Raw genomic sequence first — 25735 nt, 5'->3', positions numbered from 1 at the left:
GTAATATCTCCCACATGCATTTCTTCTGGGAATCAAAAGGAGAGGGGTGCTTGTTCTCCTTGATGGAGGTTGTCACAAAAAGCAATGCTTTGGTGGTAAAACAAAGGATTTATGTAGAGATGGGCAGATGGATGAAGCAGTGATTTCCAGATGGGGTTCAGCTTTTCTAGCATCCATGCTGTGGTCTCAAATCATTCTGTCATCATCATACTAAAAGTCTATTACTGCAAAGCTAATGGCTTTTAGGGGAAACAACAATTGTAATTTTTTTTTGCATGGTCCCATAAAAGTTTCTCCATCCCTTGTCATTTCCCAGGTCTCCTTTCAGTGTCTGGGACACCCTCTTGCTTACCTTCCTGGTTTATTGTTTTCCTACTTTCACTATAACTTAGTGCTGTTTTACTTGGGTGAAGCACAAAAATAAAAGGAGAGATTTTCTGCTACGGAAGCATTTCATTCAATGTTTTTCTTGAGAAAAAGCGCTGCACAAAAATAGGCAGTGATAGGTGAACACAGAGAAAATCTGACAGCACTTTGTACAGTGGCTCTTTTGCCTGCAGGAATTCTCTGCGGTCCTTCAGAAGGAAACTGTCACATATTTCACTTAAAATAACGACGCAGAGGGTGTATCTCACACATCTAAACTTCTCGTGACTCCCGTTGATGAAGAAACACCATTCTTGGCTTACAGAACAGCTTACCTCTACTGATATTACCACTGAGACAAAAGGCTGGAAATGTTGCTCCAGGATAAGGGTGGATAAGGCAAATATGAACATGCACAAACACACACACCCCCCCAGTAATGCAGGCATACATATAAGGGTGGTTGCCACCTGAGGACAGAATCCAGGCTGTGTTTCCTGAGCAAAAGCCAAGCTCTGCTGCTCACAGCTCATCCAGCCACCATGAAGATCACGGGGGTGCTGCTGCTGTTCTCTCTGGCCCTTTTCTGCATCTCAGGTGAGTGGCTCCACTGCCTCCTGCTCTGCCTTGGAGTAAGCGCTGGCTGTCTTCAAAACCACAAAAAAACATCCTCAGACTGGAAAGAGCTCCATTCTGCAAGGACTTATTTACTCCTAGAAAGATAGTGTTGAAAAGACTTGACATCAGAGACTATCACTTATGGGGTAATATTTTAGCAACAGAACTGAGTGGGTAAGAACAACTGTGGGAACAGCTCTACTCTCAGTGCTAGTTTATGCATAATGAAAGAAGTGACATGTACGTGGTGCAACCCGGAGACTCAGACAACCAGTATTTAACCTCTGAAATGTTGCAGGAACACAAATAATTTTACTGAATGAAAGTGAACATTTCTTGTAGTCATCCTGAAACGAGGTGCAGTTTGAGAGCCTGAACTGCTGTAGAAGCTTTGTAAATTCACTTCTCACTAAATACTGTTCTTATTTTAAAATAATAGTGGCAATGCATATTAAGATGCTGTGTACTTGTCTGCTTTATGTCCCTGTTTGCCTCAATAATTTGCTTTGCTTTGAGTTCATGTCCTGTTCCATCCTTTGAACCATAGAAAATGCCTTTTTCTTCCTTTATTTTACGCAGCTTTTCCCATTTTGACTGTAACTCTTATTTAAAAAAATGCTACAGACTCAACATACAGTATGGCACAACATTTTGCCTGAAATTCCTTTTGTCTAAGAATAATTTGCTAACACACAGGGAGTTGGAGGATATGTATTCAGGGCATGCGTTCTCATCTTTTAACAGAATCCATGAATTGCATTTGTAACATATTTCGTTTGTTCTTTTTTTTTTTTTCTTTAGTTCCAGCCACTGATGCTCTGCAGGTAAGGGACAGATTTTTCTATTCTCCATCTTTTCTTTCCTTAAAGCAGTTTCTGTATAAATCTTTACTAATCACATCACGATGGAGCCTTTCGAAATCCTGAGGCACCCAGCTGCCTGAGCAATATTTGCCACAGATATTATCGGGTGAAATTGCCATTTTCATCTGGTGATGGTTTCAACAAGCAGGGCAGTATTCAGTTCGTGTCCAAGTTGTTGTCAAAGTTACTGCAGCGTCATTTGCAGTGTTACACAGGCTCTGCATGGCTGGAGGCAGCACTCCCCTGCATCCTGCCCTGTCCCTGGGCTTTTCCTCAGCCTCTGCTCCTGGGCAGTTAGGGGGCAGATCAAGGTGTGTGTGGGGCCTCCTAATGTCACCTTTCTCATCCAGCTTTGGTTCAGAGCTCTTTTTTTTTTTTTTTTTTTTTTGGGAGTACAGGCTGCATCCGTCTACTGCAAGGACCAGAGGGGTCTCAGGGATGTGTGTTCCATGGAGTATGTCCCCCACTGCGGGTCTGATGGTGTCACCTACCCCAACAAATGCACGTTCTGCAATGCCTTCCTGTACGTATGGAATAAATCTCTTCACCTACTAAGAGGTGAATTAGCTTAAACTGGCTGATCAGTCTTGGAGACAAGTCGGAGAAGTAAAGTTCTTTTATTTCATTTGTTTTTTCTCTCACCAGCAAGGGTAATTTTTTTTTTTTTTTATTGGGAGAGTTTGCTAGGAACTCCTTTCTTTCAGATGTAAAGAGACAACAGAGTGTTCTCAGTTTTCCTCTTAAGTGATTTGCAAAAGAGCTTTCTCTCAGCAAACAAAGCCTGTTTCCTACAGACTATTTGGTCTTTCGAATTAAGAAATTTTCTTGTCAATAATAAAAGTAAATATGTGGAAGAGAGTTCAGAAGTCCCTCTGTGGTGCAGAGGGACAGACCAACAGTAAAAGCCCAGATGTTCTGTCTCTGAGGTACTGATTTCTTTCTCTGCAGGAGAAGCCGTGGAGATCTTGGCTTGAGATCTCTTAATGCATGTTAAGTTCTCGACTGGATTCAGCTGAGAAAGAACACCCCTACCTGGCAATGCTCCCCATGGCAGATGACTTCCTAAACCCTTGACCTGACCCTTAAAAACCTCCTATCAATCGTGAAACCTCTGATAATAAAAAAAACACCCAGCATTTATGTCATCCTTTGGTCTCATTTTTGGTTTTACCTAATATGTTGCATGATTATACCACTGCCACAACCCTGGGGTGTGGGAATTAATGGGCAAATTGCAGGGAGAGGGAGAATGGTGTTCTGTGCTACAAAAATATCAACCCCAACCGCAAAGGCAATGGGCAGATTTGTGGGCTGACTTCATCTGACTTTCCAAAAGAAAACCCAGGCTGGAGATGCAGGCTGGTGCTCCTGTCCATTTACTGCTCTGAGGGGATCTGAGGGTTGCTCTGTGCCTGGCTGAGAGGAGCTGCCTCCCTCCCCAGCTGCTGCTCACAAATACCTGCAGCCTCCCCCAGCCTCACTCTGTGTAACCCGGCAGCACGAAGGGGCCCCGGGCAAACCTGAACTTAACATAAATACAGTCCCAAGACTTGTAATCGGGGTGTTCTGGCACTGTTCTGTCACACAGAAGGGGTCTTGCTGGCACAGTGAGCTGCTCCTCCCTGTTTCAGTTTCCAGGTTATCCCCAATTTCTTACACCTGCAAGAGAATATGTGAGGGAGGCCACGTTCCAAGCTGCCTGCACCTCGCAAGCAGGATTGAAAACCCACCTGTAGGTGAGAGAAGGCCTTTTGCAATCTGCTTTGCTCCCCAGAGCAATGTCACAGGGTGTTTTCTCTGGGCTGCCTGTGTTGGCTCATTGCTGAGGGGCGTTGCAGAAAACCCGTGGGCAGCCAGTGCTAACAGAGCTGATGTCCGGGGGATGCTGGCAACCACTGCCACAGCCCATCCGGGCACCTCACCCATCACCTAGCTGCTGGTTGAAGGTAATTACCTTGACTGTTGCTTGCAGAGGATCCTTTGAGATTCTCCGGCCTCTGGAAATCTCGGTTGATGAAAGGAAGGGCTCAGAGTCACAGTGTTAATTTATTATTCATTAGCAGCGAGGCGCTGCCAGTGCCCGTGCTGTAGAGGCAGCAGTCTCACAGTCAAATAGTTAATGATCTTAAGTGACAACGTGTCACTTCCCAGAGACTGCAGAGAGCAGCTCTCTAAAAGGACACAATTTATTTCAAAAGACATGACTCTCTGCAGCCATTTAGTGCCAAGTCCCTTCCTGGGGCTGGAATGTCCCTCCGGTGAGGGGGAGGTCTGTGTGTGGGACAGCTTTTCAGTGTCTGATGCCAATTCTGGGGACCAGGACAAATTGAGGCTCTGGGGGGCAGTGCTGGGGGTGTGGGGCACATTCAGTCTCCTTCTTCTCCCTCTCTGCTGAGTGTGGGAGTCAGGGTAGGAGAGCACCAGCTGCAGCAGTTATTTATTTCCTTGAGCAGCAGCAGGGAGGATGAGGATGGCCCTCAGGAGCCACGATGCCTTGGAGACAAGCAGAGCTCCTGATCATGCTGGAGATCCCTGTGATGCTCAGAGGGCCTCTTGCAGGGGCATGTCTGCTAATCAGGAAAATCCAGCAGGCAGTTAAGGGGAAATTGTGAGTAGAAATGATAAATTCTCGGTGATTGCCCAGGAGTGACCAAGGGCAGAACAGAACTCCAATAGAATCCCCAGTCTCTTGCCCCAGTAGCTCATCCTGGATGCTCCTTAGGATGGAGAGGAAGAGAATTCTCCTTTATGAGCACCTCGTTGGAAATAATTTTTTTTATTGCTTCTCAATAAAATCCTGCCACAACAGCACAAATCCTCTCACCATTACTAATCTAACTCTCCCTCCAGGAAATTCAAGGCAGGAAACATTGTCTGCCTGCCAAGGTATTTTATGGTACAATTCTTTGAGCAGTACCTCAGCACTTTATGTCATTATCTGATGTTTTGGATTCAGGAAATGTCATTCAATTACCCCACAACCTGATTAACACATTGCATGTACTTATTTTGTTCTTCTTTATTTTACATTGTTCCTTCTATTTTTGTGCATTGTTCGACTTGTTGCTGGCCAAAATTTACCTCAGGCCAGTCTAGACCTTTCTGTTAATGCAGTTTCTTTCTGTGGTTTAATTCAGGAGAAATGGTTTGTTACTGCATTCTTTCTTGATGTGGAGAAAAATAAAATTATGTTTGAAAAGTGAATTAATTGTGGGTGTTTTGGGAGGCTGGCTTTGTCAGAGCTATTGCAGCGAGGCAGAGCTGAGATTCACCGAGGGATTGGGATCCTCAGCCTTATGCTGTTAGCATGCAGCTTCCAGACAGTCAAATTATTCCAGACACCCTTGCCTGTGATATCATCTGTGCTTAAAAGACTGGGGATATTCAGGCAGCAATCAGATAGCTGAACTACAAGGAGAAATAATAGGTGAGCGCGGCTTAGAGCAGGGGCTTTGCCGGCTGTAAATTGAATTTCTGCTCTGATAGGAGATCCAGCTCTGCCCCCGTGCGCGGAGGTGCGGGAACAGCAGCTGGCCGGGAGCTGCTGCAGATGTGCCGCGTCCCGGGGAGCCGCAGAGCCGCGCTCGGCGCTCGCTCCTCCTGCGGCGCGGAGCCCCTTTGTTCTCCCTCCCGCCACAGCCGCAGAGCCCGGCGGGGACAGCGGTACCGCTGCTGGCGTGACAACATACCCTGCGTGCACACATCCACCTCCGTATTAAATAAAAATAAAAAATAAAAATAAAAATAAAAATAAAAATAAAAATAAAAATAAAAATAAAAATAAAAATAAAAATAAAAATAAAAATAAAAATAAAATATTATCAATATAATACTAATACTAATACTAATAATACTACTACTACTACTAATAAAAACCCCCGTTGTTGGTCTTTGCAGCCAGATGAAGACTATGGCAAGTTTTAAACCAAAGCAGGGAGCATCATCAGTGAAGAATTTTTTAGGTTGTGGTAGGTTATGGACTTACTTGAGGTAGGAAGTCTCAAGACCAGAGGAAAATCTTCCCAGGAAATTATCACTGCTATGGGAAAAAATACTGCTGGGTTAGAAACCCAGAGTTATCGGAAATATACCTTAATACAAGAGGACCCATCGTATGACGGCCAACGTTTATCCCATTCATGTGGCCATAACCTTCCTGAAAGTTTGCCCTCTAGGAGTCTGAAATAGAAGGAAGTATTTTATTTAAGAGTTTTATTTAAGCTTCTACATGGATCTTGTATCTGTAGTAACATTAAAAGAATCTCAAAGTCATTTTACTGAGCCCTCCATCATATTTCTGAACCTCAGAATCACAGGATAGTTTGGGTTGGAAGTGATCTCTGGAGATCATCTAGTCCAAAGCCCCACCAAAGCAGGACACCTGGAGCAGGTGACACAGGAACATGTCCAAGTGGGTTTAGGAAGACTCCAGACAGAGAGACTCCATGACCTCCCTGGGCTGCTGTCCCAGTGCTCTGCAACTCTCAGTGGAAAGAAGTTTCGCCTCCTGTTGAGGTGGAACTTGTTGTGTTTTAGTTCATGGGCACTGCTGTTTGTCCTGTCACTGGGCACCTCTGAGAACAGCCTGGCACCATCACACACATCCCAGGGGTTTGGGCAGGTGGGTTCACTTTGCCCTTCCCATTTGCAACAGGCGTGTGCCATTTCCCAAGGCTCGCTGTTGTGAGTACTGTTGTTTTTCACTGCTCCTCGTGCCTGTTTTCAGTCCATCTGCTCTCCTGTGATTACTGCTGTCCCATTCCCTCTGTTTCCTCTCAATGGGGCTCCTTGTGCAATCCCCTGTCACACTGTCCCAGCAGCTCTCCCGCCCTGCCCTGGACACTGCTTTGTCTCCCATCCCTTCTCTCAGACCCTGTAGCAAGACTCTTTCCTCGTTTCTCTTTTCCTCCCTGCTGCCCTGGGCAGTGGCAGGGGCTGCTGGAGGAGAAGAGCTTTTTGGATGGCCACCAAGACCCTCAGGGGCAGCACATGGGGCAGAGCGGATCTCCCAGCAGATCTCACTAATGAAAGGGCAGGGGCTGGCCCAACGTGAGTGATGCCATCCCTGGCAGACACTGCCGGGCACAACAGCTCCTGCTGGCTTCAGCCTGGCAGGAAACACAACAGGAGAAGCAGCACAGCTCCTGCTAATGGGGATCTCGGATCTGGAGGTGGGCACGGGGGAGTTTGGATCACAGGGCTGGAGACAGACTCTGCTCCTGGAGCCCCCCCAGCCACGGGGCTGGCAAGCAGCACCTCCACCAGTGGCTGGTGCAAGTTCTGAGGAAGCTTTGTTTTCAGACTTTGGCATTCCCGCCCCTGGAGATTAATCAATATTAATGCTTCCGTGACTACCGCTTCCTTTCCAAATGTGCTCACAATCAGTTCAAGAAATCTGAAAGTCAACTTGCTCAGGATGCTAAGAATGCGACAGAAACAACTTTCAAAGGAACCCTTCAACTTGTGATATTTGTGAAAGAGATCCAAATAGCATTATTCATTTATTTTTCAGGAAAATTATTTCATTGATACAAACAGACCAAATCCCACAAGCTCCATTCTGTGACTACTGTTCCCTTACACTTTCAGCTACATTTTTATGATTTATCTGCTCATGCCAAGTGTTGAACATCTCCCAGGATAATAAGAAAACTAATTCTGATTTTCTATTTAAAACTCAGGCTGCCTTTAAGCCACATGTATGAATTAAGCTTCTTCTGAAGCACAAACAAGTTCCATCCGTCACTTCCTTCCGTGACTACCTTAAATCAAAAATTTATTATTTTATGCAATATCCCCTATTTGTTTTTCCATACACTTGCGATAGAGTCGAGCCACTTAGCAGAGCCTAGCACATTATTTATCACTTATCTTCCCTAAAACACAGCTCTCAGCTGACACTCAAAATTTAATGCCATATAATTGAGGGAGAAGGGGGAAGCCTAAGGGCTCTCTTTCTGTTTGCAGTTACTGGAATTTTTTCTGGAATGCCTTTGGTATTGACAAGCCCATTTCACCTGCACAGAATACCAGTTGCTTGCCATTAATAGGAAACATTATCCCAGTACAGATTTGAAGCTACTTATTCTCATAATTTCTTAATCAGACTCATGCTCATTGCCAACAGATGAATAACTCTTGCTCCTACACAGAAATGTCTAATAAACTTCTGGGGGTTTTTGTGGTGCTTTTCTCTCGTGATGACTTTCTGTGGGTGAGAAATCCAGTGTACCAGGAAATTACAGGAGAGAATGTGGAGAGATTCACAGAGACTTCAACATCTTTAAAGTGCACTGATGCTTTCCAGACCCCAGATATGATGTCAGTAAAACCTTAGAGTGTCCCATCCTCCTGTCACCCCACTCTGTTGTACCATGAAAGTCTCCCAGAGCCCAGCTTCTGTCTAGCATATGTGATATGGTGAGTACAAGTCAAACACTTCCAACAAACGGGTTCTTTTTTCCTTCACCAATTTCCATATTCCATTTCATAACATCCTCTATTGAGACAGTGCTCCTGTTTGGAAAGTACAAATCACTCATTGTACAGCAAGACGCCTTTGTTAACAAGCTGGGTGTAGCTCACATTTTTGTTTAATTCTTCTAGGCATCTCTCTAACAAACAAGTATTCTTTGGAGCTCAACTCAGTAATCAATACAATTTTCTTAGTTTACAGAGCAAATAATTACTTTCTGGTGATGACTTCACAAGGTCGGGGACTTGCATATATATACTGGGGAGGGAGAAGGCTGAGAACCATCCACGGACTCTCCGGCACCGACCCACACGGAACAGCCGCCACCACCACCGCCAGCATGAAGATGGCCAACTGTGCTGCCCTCCTGGGGCTGGTCCTTCTTGGCTGCCTTTCTGGTAAGTCATTTTTGTCGTTTTTGTTACACTCTGTGCTGGTCTAGACCAACCTGATCCTTTCCCTGTCTCCGTGCATCCCGAGGGATGCAGCCTCTTGGGGGTGTGATGGTTTAGGAATGCGCGGCCTCTCTTTTCAATGAATTTCACCCTTGTACAGACAAACTCATGGGATCTATGCTTTAATCTTTTGAGCCTTAGTGGGGATTATGGTGCTAAGGCAGGATAAAATTCTAGGTCCTATTTCTTGTTTAGTGAGTCAAAATTTCTGGTTTCACAAATAAGTGATTTTTTTTTAATCTCAGTGCATCACTTTGCATTTACTTGGAGTAGATGAAACATTTGGGAGGATAATAACTTCCTGGTAATGAGAAGGTGTATTTGGTTAATCTGTAGGGAAATTGATATTTCTAAAGGAATTTCAGTGAAGGGCATCATACAACTTTTACATTTTATAATTTCTATTTTTATTGTAGATCTTGCTGTTGCCCAAAGACGGGTGAGTATTAGATCTTTGTCATTTATTCTTGATCTCTAAGTCTAGATGAATAATTCATACTCACACTATATGTCAGGGAATGCATGGGGGAAAAAAAAAAGAGAGAATGAATAAGAAAGAAATGCCCCTAAGTGCACCTCTTTTCCCAACATAAGAAACCACCTTTGTCAGAGAGAGATAATTTAGCACTTTGATGATTAAAAAGACAGTGATTAATAATGTAGAATGAGAGTCAGCACAGCACAGAGTGCCAGTAGAAAATCTATATGACTATTGAATATCTGCCTAAATATCTCCCCTGTCTTGATTCCCCAAGGAATGATCATTTTTGCCCATAATTCTCACCAAAATTACTTTAAGTCTTAACACCAGAGAGGTGCTTTTGTTATGCTGTAAGATACTCGATATAAATTTTTTTTTTCACTGTGGAGGAGCCATAGAGGTCCCTCAGAGTAGCCTCCCAATGCAGCAAAAACATGATTAGGGCAAGAACAGCCTTCTGTGTGTTTGGAGACATGACGAGTCCCCTTTCCCAGGCCTCCTGCGGCGCCTACATGACGACTGGAAAAACCATGAACATCGTCTGTCCCCGCAACTACGACCCCGTGTGCGGCACCAATGGCCGCACCTACCCCAACGAGTGCTCCCTCTGCAGGGACTTCTTGTGAGTAGAAAGTCCCCTGACCACCTACACTGCCACTCCAAGCAGCAGGCAGAAGCCCTTGGGGTTGTGACTAATCGTGGGGTGGACTAGAATTTTCTTAAGTTTCTGTCTTCCCTAATGCCCGGGATCTTCCGTGTCAAAGCTCCAGAATCTGATTAATTACTGAGGCTTTACGGGTGGAGGGACTTAATGATTGAGATGACAACATGGCATGAAAAGATTAATCCCTCCTTTTCTTCTGCCTCTCTCCCTCTAGCCGCAACCGTGCTCTTGACAAGAAACACGATGGAAGATGCGTTAAGGTACGGTCAGAGGTTGATTCCTTCCCCTGCTGGGTGATAGCCAGACACAAACCTAGCCTAGGATTGGTTCTGTACCGGACCCACACAACTGCTAGCTCTCAGAAATGGGGTGAAAATGAAGAATTTCAGATTTGCAGGAAATTTAACTTGCATTTTGTTTGAACTGCTAAAATCAGTGAGTTTTAAAAGGCAAAAGATCTGTGTAACATTAGAGTTTAGAAAGGAAACTTTTTTATTTCCAGAGTGTTTTGTTCAGTGTTATGAAAACACTTCCCTTTACATTTAGACTTAGAGGCTTATTGTAGCTAAGAAATCCCCAGAAGAAGTTTGAATTTCAACTAAACTATAATTTTGTAACAGAAAAAAATGTATTCTATCAGAATGTTTATCACAAGCTAAAGTTAGTATCAATACATGGAGCTACCATGAAGCGACAAAGAATGTCTATTTTTAGTTTAGAGAGAGAGAGAGAGAAAAGAAACATTCTGACTGTGCAATTTCACATAATACAATGACTCCCATTTCAATATACTCAGAGTAATTGCAGGAGCAGCAGGTTGAGTGTAAACTCAATTTCTGAAAGGTGTGAGGTATTTTAGGCAAGGATCCTTCATGGTGGCGTTCAGGGGGAAAATCCCCAAGATGACAGAGATGAAGCCCACCTCAGAACAAATACTGGTGCTGTACCCACAGGCAGGATTTCATCTGTGCTCCCCAAAATCCACCACACTGTGGCTGGAATCCCCTTTCTCCTTGCAGCTCTGGGTAGAGGGGGGAATGTCTCCTGCACCACACTCCATTACAAAGGGCTGCTGCGAAAGGGAGCAGAGATTCAAATGCTGCTCTGTGACTTTCAGGTCGACTGTACTGGTTTCCTGAAGCCTGGCAGTGGTTACAACGTCCCCTGCACCATGGAGTACTCCCCCATCTGCGGCACCAATGGCATCTCCTACAGGAACAAGTGCCAGTTCTGTACTGCTGTGGCGTAAGTGAAGGGCCCAGGGCAGGGCAGGGTTTCTGGATCAGTATTGCTCTTTTTGGCATTTGGAGCATAAAGGGGCAGTTTGACTCATGGAGCAGCTGCACTGTGCTCATTCATTCTCCACTTGCTTTCCTCACAAAGGAGCGGCCTGGAAGTGGACCTGAGGAGCTACGGAGAGTGCTACCAGGTAAAGCCAGAAATCTGCACTCTTAACTGCTGTGACATTTTGCAACACAAATTCATGGCTGAGTAATAGAAATGCCTCCACTGTCCTGGTGCATTTGGCATGGGAATAGGACTTGAGGAAAATAGTTATGCCAGGGTCAACAGGTATGGAACCTAATCCATGGCTGAGATATTTGGTCCCCTCTCTGATCTGGGAACAGCAGGCAGAAGGTGCTGAGACCTTCATTTACTGCGAAACTGGATGAGCAACAGATGCTGCATCATTGATGCAGGAGCATTAGTAATAGCAGTGATTCCCTGGGTGGGAGAACTTAGTGCACTGGGGCTTGTGACCACCCCCTTTCTGTCCACTTGCCTCTGCTTGTCTGCTGAACCAGAGCAGCCAGTGGGAGAGCCAGCCTGGAAATACCAGCATGGTCATTCCACTACTCATAGTAATATTTGTTAGACTTTTTTTTGCCTCCACCATCTCCCTGCTTCAGGTTGTTCCAGGCAGGCACATTCTCAGAGTCTGCAGAATTGCTGGGACAACAGAGCCCTGCTCCTGAAAAGCGCTTTCATGCTTTGCCACATCACAAAATATTAAACAAACACAAAGCACTTATGTAGGAAAATACGGGGAACAGAAGTTTTAAACCCTGTTTTTTGTTCCATTAGCAATCTGTAAACATCGACTGCAGCGCTTTCCAGCAGAAGGGCGGCAACCTCGCCTGCACCTCCGAGTACACCCCCATCTGCGGCTCCGACGGCAGGACTTACGGGAACAAGTGCCAGTTCTGCAACGCTGTCTCGTGAGTACAGAGCTCACCATGTGGCCATTGAGCCAGAGGAGCTCCCATGCAGCTGTGGCAGCTGGTGGGGAAGCCCCAGAGCTCCTGTTGGCTCCCATCCCTACCCCATGTTCCTCTCCCAACGCTCACTCCTCTGCCACCCCCCAGGCGCTGCAGATCCTAAGCCTGAGTGAGTCTTCTCCTCCTCCCCTTGCAATTAAAAGCAGATCCCCGCTTGCAGGCTCATAGCATTGCTGACTGCCTCCCTGCCAGGGTGATTGAAAGTGTGACCGTAGGAGGTGTCCAAAATTATGGGGTTTGTCCCAAATCTCTTCAACGTATGAAAGCGTGTAACTTGAGGAATCTGAAAAGAGACGAAACATTAAGCAAAGTACTCTATGACTTGGAGAGCACGAGGGCATTTGGCTTATTTGGGTAAAGTCAGGCTATAAAGATGAGATCCATGTCTCTAATTTTGGTCTCCCTCTCTCTCTTCAGACGCAGCCTTGGAGGTCTGTTCGTCAGGCACCAGGGCGAATGCTAAGTGCTGGAGCTGGACCCTTCATCATGACATTTCCCTCACAAATTCTTCAATCAAACATGCTCTTCTTTGCTCCCTCAAATGTTATGCACCAGTCTCTGCTTTGATTGATCAATAAATTAAATGCAGCCACAATCTTTGCCATGGAACGGTTTTTGATTTTGGTTTTGTTTTCCAGGCAGGGTAATGGTCTTCAGGCTTTTTGGGTACTTTTCTGCCAGGGAGGAGAAGTGGTGAAATAACCACAATAAAGAGCAAAACACCAGCCCAAGCTCTCAAGAGAGAATGTCACTCTGTAGCAAACCATCAGAAATGCTATAAAATAGCACATCTTTCAATTTAATTTTGAAGTCTTGCAGAGTGTAAATGGATTTGTCTTTGTCACAGCGCTGGAACTTGGAGGAACTGTTCCTTTCTGGGGCCTTGGCCTGGTGGGGTGGTGCTGGGGAAGTGTGACAGGGGGTGTGATCAGCTTTATCTGGTCACACCTGGACGAGGGGCAGGTCAGGTGGTGCCTTATAAAAAGGAGGCTTATGGCAAAGGGAGGAGGTCTCTCATGGGGAAGAAAATTAGGAACTGCTGCTTCCTTGAAGGGTGTGTCCATTGAGACTGTGCCCAACAGCAGAAAATTGCAGCAAGCTATGCAAGGCTGTAATGAGCCTAATGAGAACCTGAGGAGAAATTAGACTGGGCTCAGGCTTTCAGCTTCTTGGAGGAGAGATCTAAAAAGCTGTACTGATGGTATGTGAGGCAGAGGTGAGGCAGAGGACCCTTCAGGAAAAGGTCTTGGGTTTTCTAACTCCAGGAAAGAAGGGCAAGAAGATGTTCTAGCAGCTCAAATGTGGTTTTTATCTGGGGAAAAATGGTGTGAAGATAACATCTTTGTGGGAACCTGAAGCGTGCACTGCAGGAAAAATGACATATATGACTGTTGGTGATGATCTGCCATCTTTTTGGGTGAGTCAAGGAGTTAATATGCAAACAGCACAAGCAAAAAAAGTCCCAAGTGCCATGGCTCACACACTCCCTTCCTCATCCTTTCTCCACCTCCCGTTCTCTTGTTATGTAAAAGAACACCTGCTGCTAAGGCTGATATTTAGGACGAAATCTGTGAGTTTCAAGACACTTCTTTTGGTCTTGTTTCCTGAAGTAGATAATTTCTTGACCAAGGATTTTGTAGGTGCTCCCCACCAGAAGAAGAGGCTTGTCCTTCCCTAGAACCAGCACAGAGAGCAGGAAGAAGAATAGAAATTATTTTTGGGGATTTTTTTGGTGTTACGACAGGTAATATAAATCACATCATACCTTTGTGCCTGCTTCTAAGAAAAGAGAGAGAAATTGGAGAGTCACAAGAGTCGTCACTAGTTACCTGCTTGTGTGTCTGAGAAAACAGTTAAGGAACAATAAAGTAGCCAGTTTGGATGCGTTTGTTGAATTGTTTTATAATTCCTTGTTGGACAAGAAGTTCACATAGTGGCCACAGACCAGTGAAGTTCTGGCCATAGCAGGAAATTGTCCTCAATGGCAAGGTCTTATGGTGAGCCTCCTCTTCAGAGGTAGTTTGTGCCTGAGGAAGTCAGATACCTGCTCAGAAGGCTTTGGAAAAGCCCAAAGAAGAGTTCACCTGCAGCAAAATGGGGCCAAATGGTGAATGTGTGGCCGTCTCATAAGCCTCTAGCAAGAACTTTAGAGGATGGAAAGGTTTGTAGCATTTAAGTCTAAAAAGTGGCCAGCACAGGTTAGGACTCAGCTTGACACCATCAAGACTCTGCCCAGCCACCCCTTAGGCTGCACAGCGAGGTCCAGGTGCCTTTCTTCTATCCCTGAAAGGGACAGCATTTTGCCACCAGGTCACCTTTGATCCTGATGTTTTCCCCATCCCAGCCTACTGGATTCTTGCAAAATCTGCCACCTCTTCTTTGAAGCAGACCAACCCTCTCTGTGGCCCAGTTGTACAACCTGGGCCCTTGTTTGCTTTTAAATTGAGATGTTTTGTTACCAAACTCGAGAGGACATCCAGAGCACAGGCAGGATTGAGGGGAGCAAGAGGCACAAGTGGTCCTGAAGAACACATTGGGAAAGTGCCTTTCCTTGCCAATCCTCAGGAGTCACAAAGAAGTGGAAATGGGCAGTAACAATTGGTAATTCAGCCTTTTCCTCTGCTCAGCCCGGAAGGGGTTGGTTTGCTGAGGCTGGAGCCAGCCCAGCTGTGCTGCAGCAACCAAAACATTATTTGGGCAGATAAGGGGCTGAGGCATCGAGGCTGTGGTCACGAGCGGTGACGTCTGAAACCTGAAAAGGCAAACAGGGAGTGCTGCGAGTGGCAGAACTGAGCGTGGCTGAGAACAGCGCTGTGGCTGACAGGTTTGATAACTAAATTACATGAGAGGCTGCGTCGTGAGATCACCCTTAATAGACAGCCCAGGATTCGCCTGTCACTCACGGTTTCTCTGCCACTGCGTGGATTTTAAGATGTCTGGCAAGCTGCAAACTGAGATGCTTCCCCAGATGTAGGGCACCCACAGCATTGCTCTCCTGCAAAAACTATCTGGGGATGCTGGTAGCATCTTTCCTCTTCTTCTCTTGCTAGAGAAAAGGTATAAAAATGTGATCGTTATTTTTAATTTTTTTTCCACTCCTGTGTAAAATCTGGCTGCAACTAGTTGTGTATTCAGAATTCACTGGGGGAACTGAAACCTAGATATATCTACACATATTTGTCTCCTAAGCCTTGCCTCCTCAGGAAAACATACTAAAATTTAGGCTTATTCTTATCTGGAGAGGTGTTTGGTGTGCCTGAACACAAATCCTTGCACAGCCTCAGCTGGAAATAGAGCTTGAATCTGCCAATTCCCCATCAAATTCCCATCACTGCCACCTGCGGTGGGAGCAGAGCCCTAACATATGTTTGTGAATGTGAGAAACTGGAAAAACATTGACAGCTAGAGTTTAAATAGTTCAGGGAGGAGAGTCATCAGTCCTATCTGGGACTGTGCACACAGCGAGGAGAGCATGTCACAGCCCAGCGCTTCTCCACCCCAACTCCACAAATTTAGAACCATCCTCAAAAATAGCCGGGGAACAACGTATAATTGGTTTCACAGACAACACATTCTCATGCTGTGATTTATTTCGTAACGTCTAGTGAGTGTCATCACGCCGCACTCAGAGCCTCTCGGAGAGAGCCCAGAGAATGAAAATTACCAGCTTCCCTGATGAATCACTGCTTTGAAAATTCACCCTTGTGAGAATCCTGTGACTATTTAGAAAAAAAAAAAAATAATTACGTTACAAGGACGTCTATCACTCATATAATTATCCCTTTCTAGGTTTGATGTGGACAGGGCAGCATTCCTTAAAGCACCATAAACTGGCCAGGACCAATAATGGCTTTAGAAACCAAGTGGAGAAGTTCTCACAATTAAGGTGGGGAATGAGGACAGCTACGGACAGGCACATAAATACATAGAAAGGCAGCTCTGTGTGCACACTGTGGGCTCTGGGACTGAGACAACACCTCCTGCTCCGACCTTGGCTTGGGCTAAAGAGCTTCCTGCAGCATGAGGGCTACAGGTGCCTTAGTGCTTCTCAGCCTGCTGCTGCTCTCTTTCTTCACGGGTAAGTGATATTTTCCCTAGCCTAGAAAAGAAAATCAAACACCAGAACATCTCCTGACAACAAATTTTGGACAGTCTTGATCGCTGGCTGACAGGCTTGAAGATAAAACTGAGCAATTAGAAAATATCTGCAGGACTTGCTCACTCATATGACATATTTCCACTTCTCGTGTGCCTCTGCAGTGGATAATGTAGTGGACGTGTCACTGGGAGACAGAGCGAGCAAATTCTGAGTACTTCTTCAGCAAATATACCAAAGCAGAATGTAATTATGAATTTTTGGTACAAGTGCTCACTGGAGAGTTTTGCTGAACCAGTTAGAGAAGAAACTCGCTCACCTCCAGGTCATCTGCTCTTGTTTTGATCCTAAGCATCTCGGTACTTGGTGTTTTCCTTGGAGATGTGGAGATGTAATTAGATGAAAGTTTCAGCTTTCGTTGATGTTGCAGAGAAAAGCTTGAAAATTAAATTCAAATGTCCTCAAGGAGTCAGAACAAAGAGGGCAAATTAAAAGGATCCAGCAACTATTTATCTGGAGATTTACACATTCTGTGATGATGTGGGGAAGCTGAGTGATGATTTTTGAACCTATAGATCATGTCAGTGTTATCACTTGCTTGAGTCCAGCTGACCCAGCTCTGCAAGGTCTGTGGCAACAGTTATTGAAGAATATGTGGAACAAGATATATTTATACTTGTTTTTCTGTGAATAATTTGAATAAAGAAGTCACTTGAGAAAATGGCAAGCTGTACATGGAGAAGAGGTGAATTGCTTTGTACACATTATTCATTATGAAATATTCATCTGTCTCTAATTGAGTCTTAATTGGGACTGGGTTCCATCAGAAGGCTGATTCTTCCTTCCAAGGCCGGGCAGAATAGCAGCAAACCCTGTGATCTCCAGTAAAATAAACAGATGTCAAGAGGCATCATCACAAATTCTTCTGTAGCTGCATGTAATATTTATAAAAAATATTTAATGAGCTGTTTTGTAAATAATATGCAGATAGCCATAGCAGTGCCTTCAACATTACAGCAGCCTAGCAAAACCTGAAGACAGGATAAATGTGCCAGCACCAGGAAAAAACACCAAAGGACAACAGAAATAGCAAAAGAAGTAGGAAGGCTTGATGGATGAGGGTTGAGCTGACTGAAGGTTGGGTGTCCCTCATCCACTGGAGAGGGATGAGTGTAGGACACGGTCCTTCCCCTCCTGCCCAGAGCCACCTGAGCAGCACCACAGCTGGCAGTGACCCCGCTGACCAGCAGCTACAGCCTCACCAAATGCTGGGTATTGATCCCACTCTGCTGTGACCCAGATTCTGCAGCTCTGCATTCAACCCACCCTGGAGTGTCAGCTCCCCTTTAGAGACATGACAGGGTCGCCCCATTTCACAGCTCTGACTCAACCTACACTCCTGCCTGCCGGCTTTGCCAAGAAGAAACAAAAAGAGCATGGACTGATGAGCCCCAACCCAGAGCCTGTGGTTACAGGGGATTTTGGTGCTGGTTCTGACCGGTGCTGCCTGTTCTGCTGTCACCCCATGACGTCTCTTTGTATCTCACCCAGGCTGAGCCTGTCCTGGGAGGGTGTCTGGGCTGTGCTGAGCATGGCTTGAACCCAACCATGGGATTTCCTGCTCCAGGGTCCCCTCCTGTCAGCAGCAGCAGCCACGTGCATTGTTCAGAGGTGCAGGAGCCTAAAAGCCTTAAAAGCCACCATGGGTTTCAAATCTCTGGGAGTGTGGTTCCACATCTGATATGGCAGCTTGCTTCCCCGGGAGTGGCTGCCTTCCAGGAGATTGGCTTATGCGTCTGAGGTGTAGTTAGCAGCTGAATGAATGATTACATGGTATTTTAGTAGCATTTTTCAAAATAGGAAAATACTGAAAAGCAATTCAGATAATGTATTTCCTGCCCCCTCTTCCCCCGTGAGGGATGACGGAGTAGGAAAAACCTGGAGTATGTTTCACTGTAGTTTGCATAACATGTTTGTGAATTTAATTCAGACTTTATCAGAAAGTAATGCTGACGTGTAAAATCTGTCTGGGTTTTATTTGCCTTTTTTTTTTTTTTTTCCCCTTTTAGTTCCAGATGTAGCAGGTCAAGAGATTGAAGAGGTTAGTGCTGCTGTTTCTGCTTGCTGAATCTGCATTTAATCAAACCATGGAATAATTACTGGTGGAAAAGACCCCCAAGACCACCGAATCCAAGATTTGACTGAACACCACTTTGTCAACTAAACCACAGCACGGAGTGCCACATCCAGTCATGGCATTTCACTTTGGAGAAATGTTTTTATAACCAAAATCTTGGTGCTGGGTAAACAGTTTTTTAATGTCTGCTGGGAGCAGGTGGGTCCTTCCAAGTATTCCCAGTGCTGGGGAGTTCACTTCTACCTGGGGAATGTTGTGTGGCCACGTTAGCAGGTAGAGCAGGGAAATAAATGGTTGATTTAGCAGATGTATATGTACTGCACCACTTTTGACTTGGATTCACTATACAATCTTCTCATGAAGCAAACTGATTATTGAGTGTCCTATTCCCCCAAATTTAGTTCATCCCTGGGATTTGTAGAGAGGCAAAATACCTGTACACTTCCTGGGCATAATTTTTAATTGCCCAGGGATTTCCCTATTGTTTCTCCCTCCTTCCTCTGGGAAAGCAGGAGCTTAGCAAGCACCAAACTGAGTGCAGGGTTTCGCAAGACACCTGAAGTCATGCAGCAGGGAGGGAGCCCAGCTCAGAGTGCCTGACAGAGCATCAGTGCTGACTCTTCCCGTGCATGCCTAGGCTAATCCATTCCTATTGTTGGGAGATCAAGACTTCTCCCAGGTGACTACAATTTCCTTCCTCAAACATGGGGCCAAAATTCCCCTGAAACGCTGCTTCTGTTCATTTCTGAAAGGGCTTTTTCTGTCAGAAAAGAGACAGTGTCAGAACTTGTCAGAAAAAGCTTTACGTTAATGACCTTGGGTCCAATTTGGAAAGTGAAACAAGGAGTATGGAGGTCCTGAAAGGCTGTTTTTAAAAAAAATTATTATTCCTTGTGCAGATCTGTAGGGAGTTCCTAAACAGAAGCGTGTACTGCACAAGGGAGTCCAACCCTCACTGCGGCACGGATGGCGTCACGTATGGGAACAAGTGTGCCTTCTGCAAGGCAGTGCTGTAAGTGACACTGGGGGCACTGAAATAGCAGGGTTTGCCTTCATTTCCATGGATCTAGTGGTGCTCTTCATGGGGGGGAAGCCCTGTATCCAGGCTGCCCCTCTTGTATGGACCAGCCTCTGAACCGTGCCAAGAGGAATGTTTCCTCCTTGGAGCAGAGCTGTGTGCCACAAGTTAATTTTAATTCATTTCTGGGCGTTGCAGGCTGCTGGTTGCCATGCTGAGAGGCAGCACAGGGCCTGGGAAGCAAATGCATCCCGCCTGTACCTTCCACAAGCACTAAATTGATGCACAATTCCCACTGTGTGCCACAGGCTGCAGCTCTCACTGCCCACACTCCTGGGTACTGAGAAGTGCTGGAGGAATGTGGGAGCTGAGCCATGCCAAGTTATTCCTGAAAAGTCTGAATGAACTTTGTGGAACAAGACACAAGATCTCAGAGGAAGAACAGGATGTCTCTCCTTTTCCTAAGCTCTGTCACCTTTTAAAAGAGATGCCATCCCTGATGGATGGAATGTGCTTGCAAAATGTTTTTGCCTTAGCAATCCTTACATTTAGTGTGCAGCCAAGGCTGCCTTATCCTAGGGCAAATCAGAGAAGAACAGGGAGAGGAGAAAATAGCTGGGTGTTCTTTATGAGGTACCAGGGACATACTCTGGCACAGGTCAGACCTGTTGGGGTGAGTGAGCTCTGTCCCACACTGCTGTGTCTGTCATTTGCTACTTGGTCTAAGTCTCTCTCCCTCCTTTTACAGGAGAAGTGGAGGGAAAATAAGATTGAAGCACCTGGGGAAATGCTGAGTCCTGCCTGGACCGAGCAGCAGGAGCTGAGCCGCCCTCGACCGCGGACACGGGAGCAGCCTGTCCTCCCTCTGCTGTCTCTGCTCAATAAAATAACACTCAGCACCATGCTTTGGCTGGATTCTTTCTTCCATAAGACCCAGAAAAATGCTTTGATCTAGCCGTGCTGGAGCCTGATGTGTGGCTTTGCTCTCCTGAGCTGTTGCATCACCTCCTCCTGGGAAGAAAGGTGATTCCCACGGCTCCGTGGGCTGCGTCCTCCTGCCCCTACCAGCCACAGCTCCTCTGTCCCGTCCCGCCTGGCAAATTGGCACATGCTGGGCAGCCAAAAACTGCTCCTGCCCGACTCTGCCCATCCCAGGGGGTGGGTGACAGCAGGAGCCTTGGTTCCCTTCCCAGCCTCCATAGCCGTGTTCCTTCTCTCTCTGGGGTTACTGTGGGAGGGTGATGGGAGAGCTGATGAACAGCGTGACTGCATATGCCTCATCTCCTTTGGAAAGCAGAGACAAGCGAGCTGAGGGTAGAGAATATTGCTCCATTTAAGCCTGCACCCAGGAGATGGCAGGTGGCTGGTTTTAGGCAGAAGCTGCAAGGATCTTCTTACCAAATCAGTCTTTTCCCTTCTTTTCTCTTATAGAATGCTTTGTCTTGAAAACTGTGAACTCACCAGCGTTATTTTCCTGCTTGCCAAGTGTCTTCGCATACTAATAAAATTATATTTAGCAGAGAGCCAGATTGCATAAATTGTCAATAATTAAAAAAAAAAATTCCCTGGAGCAGAAGAGCTGTGGGCTTACTCTCCCCTTCTCTAGGATAAATTCTCTCTGAATCATACACAGACCTTAATTTTCTAGGCATACATGTTTGCATTTATTTACAATTTTTAATACACATAGACTTCATTCCTTTCTTCACTTTTCACACTGCTGCCCTCTCTCTTCTTCACTCTGGCTGACAAATCCCTCTTTGTGCAAACACAAGAAAAGCAATTTTACGGTCTCTTTCACTGTGCAAAACTCTCACAGGGAAATACTTGTGGCATCCTCTTGTTAAAACATTGGCAGTAGATCAATGGGACAGCAGCACCTTCATGTTAAACACAGCTTTCAAAGGGAGCTTTAGATTTATCATGAGCCTCAGGGGTCAACATCTTTTGCAAGCACCTAAATGCTGAGCACCTAAACCTCTGGACCTTGTTTGGACAGAGTTTGAGCATTTGCCTCTCCTGCCACAATCCCAGCTTTGAACTCAACTGGGGCACAATGCCTTAAAAGAGAGACCTCAGCAAGGTGCTCAGCACACCTAATACCAGCTTCTCCTCTGGTAATCCACATAACCCAATTCTGATAAATGCTTTGTCATTTGGTAACTTCCCAGGCAGGCAGCCAGTGGCTGAGCTGCACAGGCAAAGCTTTGTTTTGGAGCTGTTTTGGAGCTTCTCTCCAACCAGCTGCCTTTGATCCTGATGTTTTCCCCATCCCAGCCTACTGCATTCTTGCAAAATCTGCCACCTCTTCTTTGAAGCAGACCAACCCTCTCTGTGGCCCAGTTGTACAGCCTGGGCCCTTGTTTGCTTTTAAATTGAGATGTTTTGTTACCAAACTCGAGAGGACATCCAGAGCACGGGCAGGATTGAGGGGAGCAAGAGGCACAAGTGGTCCTGAAGAACACATTGGGAAAGTGCCTTTCCTTGCCAATCCTCCAGCTTGGAGCAACAGGATGACCTCCACGACTTCTCTGGCCACAGTTATCCTGTGATAATCCTGTTATATTGTGTGGCTGGAACAGCACCATGTTCAGAGGACAGGAGCAAAAAGACCCCATTTTTAGGATGGAAAATCACATTTTAATGAGAGAAGGGCAATGGTGCATCTTTAAGCCTGAGATGGCAATCAGTGACTCAAAAATTCTCACAGCATATTGCCATATCTAATCCTTTTAAATCTGGAGGCTGAGATAACAAAGACAGATCACAAAAGAACAGAAGTTGCAGAAGTTCATTGTTTAATAACTATCATTTACTTTGTTTTTTCAGAGAAAATAGCAAAAAAACCACCTCCATACCCCAAAGACCCAACTACCATCTCTTCCACCTGTGCCAGGGAAGTGGAGAGTGGGAGTAATTTGCTTTGAGGAAATGACTTCCCTCACTTGGGGACACTTCTCAAAATGTCCCCAGGAGAGGCCAAGAGAGGCAGAGCTCCAGCAAAACCCATTTCAGTTGTGATCCATCCTTGCAGCTGAAGGATGCACATGGTTCCAGCTAACTGGGATGGAAGGGATGCTTTGCTGGTGCCAGGTGTGCTCACTCTTGGGTTTTGAAAGCTGGATTTGCCATCCCTGATGGATCCCTGGGATGGGGCAGCAGTGGCCACAGGATGCCCCGTCTGAACTCCCATCTCTGTCTGGCTGCCTCCCCAGAAACACGCACCAGAACAGAGATCAAACCTTCAGCCACTGCTTTTCCTTGGTTTTCTTCTTACACCTTTGAAATTGTGTTGGGTTTGGGTTGTTTTGTTGGGGTTTTTTTGTGTTTTTGTTGTTTCATTTTTTTTTTTTTGACAGCTTTGGCAGGTGAGTGAGTCATGATACATTTGAGATCTCTCTTAGATAACATCTAAGATGATCATCTTCACAGCTCTTCCTCTCCCTGGGGAGGAAGGGGCAGGGAGCCACCCCTTGCAGTGGAATGAGGGCCAGGTTCTCCCCACACCTGCTAAAATACAACCAGGATGAAATCTGTGCGTGGTCTCAGTGCCACGGCTCACAGCTGAGCACCCTCCCGTGCCAGGCCATGCCCATGGCAAAGGGAAGATGTTATTTCCCTCTCACAGCTTCACTCTGCTGGTGGTGCAGCTGATCTTTTATTGTGTCCAGGCTCTTGGCCCATTTAACTTGTGAGCTGAACTGCTTCCTCCTCCTCCCCCAGCACAGGCACGTGTCACTGGCGCAACTCAGTTGGATCCTTTGCCCTACTTTTTTTCCCTTGACATTCACAGCGTTTGACAAGGCTTTTCAAGCTGCCATGGGATGATCCAAGGGTGGTGGTGCTGACTGCAGGGCTCCCACAGCCCGGCTGGGGAGGAAGCTCAGCACTTGGTTATCATTCCGGTTCACCCTCTTTTCCCAAAGAGGAGCAGGCTGGATCAGCTTGGGAAGGACTTTGGTCCAGCCGCCTGCTCAGGGCAGGGTTAGTGCCGAGATCTTATCAGGTTGCTCACAGGTTGCTCAGGGCTTTACCCAATGAAGCACTGAGAGCCCTCAAAGGTGGATGTGCAATCTTCTTGGGCTCTCTGTGCCAGGATTTGGCTGTCGCTATGGTAAAGAACTTTTCCCTTGTGTATCCAATTTCAACACCTTTTCTTTCAACTGTCTCATCTCCAAACCATGTACCACCATCAAGAGTCTGAATCCACCTGCTCAGGGACCTCCTTTTTTACTGGTCATTGCTGTTATAGCCCCCTGAAATCTTCTTCTGACCAGACTGAGTGACCCCACCTCCCTCTGCCTCCTCTCACTGAGCAAATGCTCCAGCCCTCAACTCTCTTGGTGGTTTTTCACTTGAGTTTTACAATGCCTTTCTTATTTTGGGGCAGGACCCAAAACTGAATAGTAGATGGGATCCTGAGCCATGGGGACAGAGAGAAGGATTGCTCAGGGAGCAGGTGGGACAGCTCTAGGGGTGTTTCAGGGCACTGCAAAGATGTAGATGGTGACATTTGCAGGGAGCAGCAGGAGGATGTCAGAGTGCATTGGGTCCCTCATGGATTAGAGAATAGCTGAGCCTGCCCTGGGGTGAAAGGGCTGCCAGATGTTGGGAATCAGCCAACAATTCCCTCCATTCCTATCACAGCTGAAGGGCTTAAATATGAGACCAGGGGAGGGATTTGTCTGTTTGCATGGACTACAGAGCAAAGAGAAGGTGAGGAGTTTGCTTAGTGCTCTGAGTGTGGTGTTTTTTGACACCAATACTCAGAGTTGGTGGGGGTTTTGTGGGTCTGTTGCTTGCTTCAGTGGGTGGGTTTGTGTTTTGTTGATTTATTTTTTAACCTGAAATAAACAGTGTAGTTTAAGAGCTTCTTACAGGAGCAGCTGCAGTAATTGTGTGTGGCATAGGTGTCCTATAAGGCAGCTCTGAAAATGCTAGAGAAGGCTTTGAAAATGTGGGAGACAAGGATCACCCCAATACAGAAAGGAAGAATGGGGGAGGAATAAGGTTTAACTCCTATAGAAATGCAGGTGTCACAGAAAGAGCTACTTGTCTCAAATCTCCAAACGAGGTGGTGCTTCAAGGCACCTCTTTGGCTTTGTCACCCGTGGGGCAGTGAGGGACAAGGACTTCAGGAAGAAGCTCAGTTCCTCAGGATTCTGGAGGCAGCATGGCTTTGGCAGAGCTTTGATCAGGAGTTGAATGATAAGGTCAAAACTGAGCTTCTGCTGGGGCAGAGGGACCCTTTGAAGCTAAAATTGGTTAATTAATTGTGAGTGAACAGAAATGTTGCTGTCATGGCAGGGGCTGGCTCTGACTCTTCTGGCCTTCCCAAGGAGTGTCGTGCCTTCCTTGGGCAGGGTGACTTTGGGAAGTCACCTGTGATAAAGCCATCCCTGCCTGGGAGCCGATGCAAACACATCCTCCTCTTCCAGACATGCCCTAAATCCTTATGAACAGTTACACCAGGGCAGCGGGGGCTCCGATTTTGTCTGATTGTGGTGATGACCCGTTAGAAAGGAGCCAGGGGAGGCTGCAGGAGGGCACCTGCATCCCTTCCATCCCGCAGGATGCGCCGTGCCCGGGCATTGGGCTCCCTCTGGTGACCGCCGGGAGCCGGGAAAGGGCTCTGCTCCTGCTGGAGAGGAGCCCCAAAGTCCGACCTTTGGGAGAGGGTCACCCTGCCAAAATGAGCAAAATGCAGTTTTAGTGGTTGTAGGGCTCTGCTCGGGCAGGATCCATCACCTCCCATCAAGAAGCTCAGGCACAGGGCACGGCCTCGTTCATGTAAGGGGTAAAAGGGAATAATGAGTTCCTTGGCCTGGGAGTGCTCATCCCCTCTCTTCCCACAGGCATGGCTCACCTCTCCTGCACACCCTGCAGGATGAAGTTTGGGGACAGAAAAACGCAGCTGGGGTGAGTTGGCTTCATATCTCTGTGATCTGGGGAATGCTTTTTGGTTACTCTGCCAGGTGCAAATATTGAGATTTACCATCAGTGCTGGGACTCTGAGCATGACACATTTGCTGCACTGTTCACTGAACTCATCACAGAGGCTTGGGCTCTGCCTCTGGGAAGGATTTCCCCCTGAGAAAGGAGACACAGGCAGTGCCTGCTCTGGGATCCAGCAGGTGTGGGACAGCACAGCCACAGCATCCCTGTGACTGCAGCATCCCTGAGACCCCTGCACCCCAGCAGGTCTCAGAGGACCTCCTGCTGCCGAGGCTGTGCTGCTGCTCCCTGCCGAGTCTCGTATTTGGCGATCCCAGGTCCTGCCAAT

General features: G+C 46.5%; 3 protein-coding genes across 4 annotated transcripts; all 3 read left to right on the top strand.

Moving 5' to 3' along the window:
• The first annotated feature begins 818 nt into the window (after window positions 1–818).
• On the top strand, window positions 819–2992 carry LOC115497131 (ovomucoid). Its single transcript, XM_030284175.4, has 4 exons — window positions 819–963; window positions 1786–1808; window positions 2246–2370; window positions 2796–2992. The coding sequence occupies exons 1-4, from the start codon at window positions 909–911 to the stop codon at window positions 2839–2841; spliced, it is 249 nt and encodes an 82-aa protein (XP_030140035.1). The 5' UTR covers window positions 819–908; the 3' UTR covers window positions 2842–2992.
• Window positions 2993–8120: 5128 nt separating this feature from the next.
• LOC100222387 (double-headed protease inhibitor, submandibular gland-like) lies at window positions 8121–12796 on the top strand. Of its 2 annotated transcripts, XM_012574348.5 has the most exons (9): window positions 8121–8267; window positions 8517–8720; window positions 9194–9216; window positions 9753–9880; window positions 10137–10182; window positions 11040–11167; window positions 11306–11351; window positions 12008–12141; window positions 12619–12796. In XM_012574348.5, exons 2-9 carry the CDS (start codon window positions 8546–8548, stop codon window positions 12662–12664), a joined length of 726 nt encoding a protein of 241 aa, XP_012429802.3. In that variant the 5' UTR covers window positions 8121–8267; window positions 8517–8545; the 3' UTR covers window positions 12665–12796. The 2 variants fall into 2 exon arrangements, with proteins under 2 accessions (XP_012429802.3, XP_072791477.1); XM_072935376.1 differs by lacking the exon at window positions 8121–8267 and having other exon boundaries at window positions 8564–8720.
• Window positions 12797–15996: 3200 nt separating this feature from the next.
• On the top strand, window positions 15997–20354 carry LOC105759411 (serine protease inhibitor Kazal-type 6-like). The gene is made up of 4 exons (XM_012574868.5): window positions 15997–16279; window positions 18367–18398; window positions 19334–19446; window positions 20201–20354. Exons 1-4 carry the CDS (start codon window positions 16222–16224, stop codon window positions 20244–20246), a joined length of 249 nt encoding a protein of 82 aa, XP_012430322.1. The 5' UTR covers window positions 15997–16221; the 3' UTR covers window positions 20247–20354.
• Window positions 20355–25735: the final 5381 nt, after the last annotated feature.

The sequence above is a fragment of the Taeniopygia guttata genome, chromosome 13 (assembly GCF_048771995.1).
Source record: "Taeniopygia guttata chromosome 13, bTaeGut7.mat, whole genome shotgun sequence".
NCBI lineage: Eukaryota > Metazoa > Chordata > Aves > Passeriformes > Estrildidae > Taeniopygia > Taeniopygia guttata.
The sequence above is the reverse complement of the archived record's forward strand: the minus strand, read 5'-3'. Positions and strand labels throughout refer to the sequence as shown.

Coding starts and splice junctions, on each gene's coding strand:
- LOC115497131 (XM_030284175.4), top strand. CDS start 909: ATGAAGATCACGGGGGTGCTGCTGCTGTTCTCTCTGGCCCTTTTCTGC. Junction 1,809..2,245: donor CAGCCACTGATGCTCTGCAG/GTAAGGGACAGA, acceptor TTGGGAGTACAG/GCTGCATCCGTCTACTGCAA. Junction 2,371..2,795: donor ACGTTCTGCAATGCCTTCCT/GTACGTATGGAA, acceptor CTTTCTCTGCAG/GAGAAGCCGTGGAGATCTTG.
- LOC100222387 (XM_012574348.5), top strand. CDS start 8,546: ATGACTTCACAAGGTCGGGGACTTGCATATATATACTGGGGAGGGAGA. Junction 10,183..11,039: donor ACGATGGAAGATGCGTTAAG/GTACGGTCAGAG, acceptor TGTGACTTTCAG/GTCGACTGTACTGGTTTCCT. Junction 11,168..11,305: donor CAGTTCTGTACTGCTGTGGC/GTAAGTGAAGGG, acceptor TTCCTCACAAAG/GAGCGGCCTGGAAGTGGACC.
- LOC105759411 (XM_012574868.5), top strand. CDS start 16,222: ATGAGGGCTACAGGTGCCTTAGTGCTTCTCAGCCTGCTGCTGCTCTCT. Junction 18,399..19,333: donor CAGGTCAAGAGATTGAAGAG/GTTAGTGCTGCT, acceptor TTCCTTGTGCAG/ATCTGTAGGGAGTTCCTAAA. Junction 19,447..20,200: donor GCCTTCTGCAAGGCAGTGCT/GTAAGTGACACT, acceptor CTCCTTTTACAG/GAGAAGTGGAGGGAAAATAA.